This window comes from Littorina saxatilis, linkage group LG1 (genome assembly GCF_037325665.1).
Source record: "Littorina saxatilis isolate snail1 linkage group LG1, US_GU_Lsax_2.0, whole genome shotgun sequence".
NCBI lineage: Eukaryota > Metazoa > Mollusca > Gastropoda > Littorinimorpha > Littorinidae > Littorina > Littorina saxatilis.
This window is the reverse complement of record NC_090245.1, coordinates 69,017,664-69,022,663: the sequence shown is the minus strand read 5'-3', so window position 1 is coordinate 69,022,663 and position 5,000 is coordinate 69,017,664. Positions and strand designations below refer to the sequence as shown.

Here is a 5,000-nt window from a genome sequence, read left to right as displayed (position 1 = left end):
AAATTAATTTATGACTTTGGTAATTAAAAATCTGAAAATTTAAAAAAAAAAAATTCTAAAACGATCCAAATTTACGTTCATCTTATTCTTCATCATTTTCTGATTCCAAAAACATATAAATATGTTAATTTGGATTAAAAACAAGCTCTGAAAATTAAAAAAATTAAAAATTATGATCAAAATTAAATTTCCAAAATCGTTTCAAAAACTATTTCATCTTATTCCTTGTCGGTTCCTGATTCCAAAAACATATAGATATGATATGTTTGGATTAAAAACACGCTCAGAAACTTAAAACGAAGAGAGGTACAGTAAAGCGTGCTATGAAGCACAGCGCAACCGCTGCCGCGCCAAACAGGCTCGTCACTTTCACTGCCTTTTGCACTAGCGGCGGACTACGTTCAGTTTCATTCTGTGAGTTCCACAGCTTGACTAAATGTAGTAATTTCGCCAGACGCGACTTGTTAAATTTTGTCCAGAATAGGTCTAAAATTATATCGCATTAATGATCACTTAGCAATAATTATTGCTGAAGAGGGAATACGGCATTGACCCAAATGCCCGTGAGATGATGAATCAATATGCCCGTTTAACTTAATGCGACAAGCTTCGAAATCACGAGACAAAAATAGAAAAATCAAAGTAAACGCCATCTTTGACCTTTTACGTGTTTATAAAATGTGTCAGTACAACAAAGTAGGAGTGTACAATAATTATATCAGCTGTTCGAACGTGCACGCTTCAGAAAAGGCAACATCAGAGACAATCACGTATTTATGGAATGCTGTCAATAAAACAAAAGGGTGCACGTGTTTATAACAAATGTACGGGATCAAAACTGCTAGTTTGTGTGATTTTGTCAATACTACTTTGACGATAAAAATGAATGCATTCTTAAACCACTGATGTACAGGGTGGTGCCACAAGTTGCACAATTAATATACATTGAGAGCAATGCATTTGGAACGTTCAAAAAAGTTAAAAAAATGGTTTGCTTCAGGCTGGCGAACTTTTGACATTTAGCTGTGTGCCCTTTGTTCCTTAAAGCTGAGGGCAATATGCGAGATAGCAAGGAGTCCAAAGTCTGCAAAAAAAGGATTTGAAAGGCATACCACGTGACGAGTGACAGCTACCTCCAGATTTGCTTTTGGACCTACTTACGTTTTGAAAACGCTGTACATTGAAGAACCTAAAAAACCAACACAATCAACCATCCAACAAAACTGTGCAAGCTTACTGGCAGACTCAGGATAAACCAATGACTTACCTGTTTTGTGCCAAGGTGTTGAACTGAACAAGGCAGAATGGCAACTTCTCCCGGTCGAACGGTCACTTCGGACTTGCCCTCGAGGAATTTGGGAGGCGGGATAGAGTCGTGAATAGAGGCTGTCGACACTGCAACACATGAAAACACAGCAAAGTCAAATAAGAGCTAGAACAAAAAGGCTGACTGTGGTTGTATTGCCGAGATAAGATAGTTACAGGAAAGGGGTTACTTGTCTGTATATAGTGTTGCCATCTCTAAAGTGATTCATACTGTTTTCGTCAAAGACTTGGAAAGAAAGAAAGAGGAAGAAAGAAAGAAAGAGGAAGAAAGAAACAAAGAAACAAACATAAAATAAACAAACAAACAAACTGACAAAGAACAAAAGACAGAATAAAAAGACAGAAAAAACACAGATTATACACAAAAAAGAGTATCATAACCTATTGATTTAAAAACATGATTATGGAAGATTGCACCCATACCAATTCATCTTTAGAAGCAGAACACGTCGAAAATAGAAGAAAGAAAACAGAAAGAAAGAAAGAAATTAAGAACGAAAGAAAGAAAGAAAGAAAGACAGACAGACAGAAGGACAGAGAGATAGAAAAAACAGACAGACAGACCACGAAACAAACAAACAAAGAGAACGAATATTCGTCGTCGAACTAACAAATACAAACACCAAGCCACTGCCCTGAACATGTCTGTTAGAATCCAGACGCGCGGCGATCCATGCTATCACAGTATCGCCATACAATAACGATACACGTATCACGTACATTGCGAAACTCATCTAACACCGTTTAAACAATTATGAAGATTCAACGTAATATCTCACAGCTGTGTGACAGTGAGAGAACAGAACAGTATCCAAAGATTAAAAAGAATATAGAACACGATCAATGAAAAGGCAAATCACATTCATTCATGACATTCGCCGGCAAACTTCTTCAACAACAGCTAAACTGAAAACAAGTTAAGCGTCTGGCTTATAAAGCAGGGAAAATCTGTCAAAACGACAGAGCTAACTGAATTTTTTTTTTACGAATTTTGTAAACACTTAGTAAACAAATAAACAGCGCAAGTTTTGACTGACATAAATGTCTGGAATATGAGTATTATTAGAGACATACACGTCTGGCTTTGAAAGACAACATATTGTAAAGCAAGAGAACTTTCTTTATTTCAGCCCTATTAAATGTTTTCTATACAAATCACACACTTTGAATTGTATTTGAAATTGTCAAATACGAGCAACATTGACTACATAAGCGCCTGGCTTCAGAAGGAAAATCTCGCAACACACTGGAGCGTAAAGCGTCGTGCCACAGACAGGAAACACTTAACAAGTCGCGTAAGGCGAAATTACTACATTTAGTCAAGCTGTGGAACTCACAGAATGAAACTGAAAGCACTGCATTTTTTCACAATGACCGTAATCCACCGCTCGTGCAAATGGCAGTGAAATTAACGAGCCTGTTTAGCGCGGGGGTGGTTGCGCTGTGCTGCATAGCACGCTTTTCTGTACCTATACCTCTCTTCGTTTTAACTTTCTGAGCGTGTTTGTAATCCAAACATATCATATCTATATGTTTTTGGAATCAGGAACCCACAAGAAATACGATGAAATTGTTTTTAAATCGATTTCGGAAATTTTATTTTAATCATAATTTTTATATTTTTAATTTTCAGAGCTTGTTTTTAATCTGAATATAACATATGTATATGTTTTTGGAATCAGAAAATGATAAAGAATAAGATGAACTTAATTTTGGATCGTTTTATAAAAAAATAATTTTAATTACAATTTTCAGATTTTTAATGACCAAAGTCATTAATTAATTTTTAAGCCTCCAAGCTGAAATGCAATACCAAAGTCCGGCCTTCGTCGAAGATTGCTTGGCCATAATTTCAATCAATTTGATTGAAAAATGAGGGTGTGACAGTGCCGCCGCAACTTTTAAAAAAAGCCGGATATGACGTCATCAAAGACATTTATCCAAAAACATCTGGGGATATCATACCCAGGAACTCTCATGTCGAATTTCATAAAGATCGGTTCAGTAGTTTACTCTGAATCGCTCTACACACCCACACACGCCCTCACTCACACACATTAGCATACACGCACACACACACACGTGCACACACACACACACACACACACATATACACAAACACACACACACACACACACACACACACACACACACACACACACACACACACACACGCACATACACCACGACCCTCGTCTCGATTCCCCCTCTATGTTAAAACATTTAGTCAAAAATTAATACCGAAGTCCGGCCTTCGTCGAAGATTGCTTGGCCAAAATTTCAATCAATTTGATTGAAAAATGAGGGTGTGACAGTGCCGCCTCAACTTTTACAAAAAGCCGGATATGACGTCATCAAAGGTATTTATCGAAAAAAAGAAAAATATGTCCGGGGATATCATTCCCAGGAACTCTCATGTAAAATTTCATAAAGATCGGTCCAGTAGTTTGGTCTGAATCGCTCTACACACACACACCAACAGACACACACACACGCACACACACACACACACACACACACACACACACACACACACACACACACACACGCACAGACACAGTCACACACACACACACACACATACACCACGACCCTCGTCTCGATTCCCCCTCTATGTTAAAACATTTAGTCAAAACTTGACTAAATGTAAACAGAACTGACTGGCTCTCTTTTGCTAGCCCTGTACAAAAATAAATCAATAATTTGATTAATTAATTAATAAATGATAACATAAATAGAATCAATTAATTAATTATGTTATCAATAAATCAATAATCAAAATAAATGGAGACAAATAGCTGGATTAATAAACCAATCAATCAATAAACAAATAAATATATACATTTATTAATTAATAAATAACAAAAAGAAAAATTCTAAAGCTTTGACTATAGCCAGCAATGTATAGCAGCATCATCGTCGTAAAAGCAGAAGACAGTTTACCAGCGTTTGTCACTAACGGCGTAAGGCGGAGAAAAGTATGCCATTAAAACATTGGGGAACACTTGACATGTTAGCTAGACTGCGTGATCGGAATGGACGTCCTTATTTTCTCTGTGTCAATTAAAGCTGGCAAGAAGGAGAAAAAGTAAGCGGAGTGTGAATTACCCCCCCCCCCCCCCCATACATCTCTTATATATCTCTCTCGCTGCTTATATCAGTTACTGCTAGTGCTGAGGAGGAATATACGCACGCTCAAAAATACTCATGCATGCGTATACTGACACGAGCCTGTGAATACGCACGTACCCACGCACAGGACACATTACAGTTGCGTACATACAAACCCTACCAGAAGTTGAAGGGGTAGCGAGCGTAATATACCTTTTTACATATTTGTTGTCCACAGGGAGCACTTTGCAAAGTCAGCCAGTCTGTCTGAGTTCTGAATTCTTTCCAGCTCTAAGCTTCTGCATGAACGGCCATACTTAGCTCAACATCTTGGTTTTCAACGGGGTATGGGGTATAAAACGGGTAGCGCTTATGCACAAGGGAAGAATTTCTCAGGTGATCTTGAACGACGTGTTTGGGTACGCGTACGGTTGTCCAAACATCGAGCGTTCTTCGCGGGGTGTAGAGAGGCAAGGGAAAAGTCAAATTCCAACCAGCTATGACTTGTGTGATTGTCGAATTGACAGTCTTTGCTAGATATGTCAGGAATTTTGTTTTTGACT

The 5,000-nt window shown here is 37.9% G+C and overlaps 1 protein-coding gene across 1 annotated transcript in view; it reads right to left on the bottom strand.

The window, feature by feature from the left end:
- Positions 1 to 5,000, bottom strand: part of LOC138945576 (zwei Ig domain protein zig-8-like) — a 128,220-nt gene that overhangs the window by 44,867 nt on the left and 78,353 nt on the right. The window contains exon 2 of the mRNA XM_070317054.1: positions 1,268 to 1,395. Within this exon, the coding sequence (XP_070173155.1) occupies positions 1,268 to 1,395 (128 nt within the window). The remainder of the gene's footprint in view (positions 1 to 1,267; positions 1,396 to 5,000) is intronic.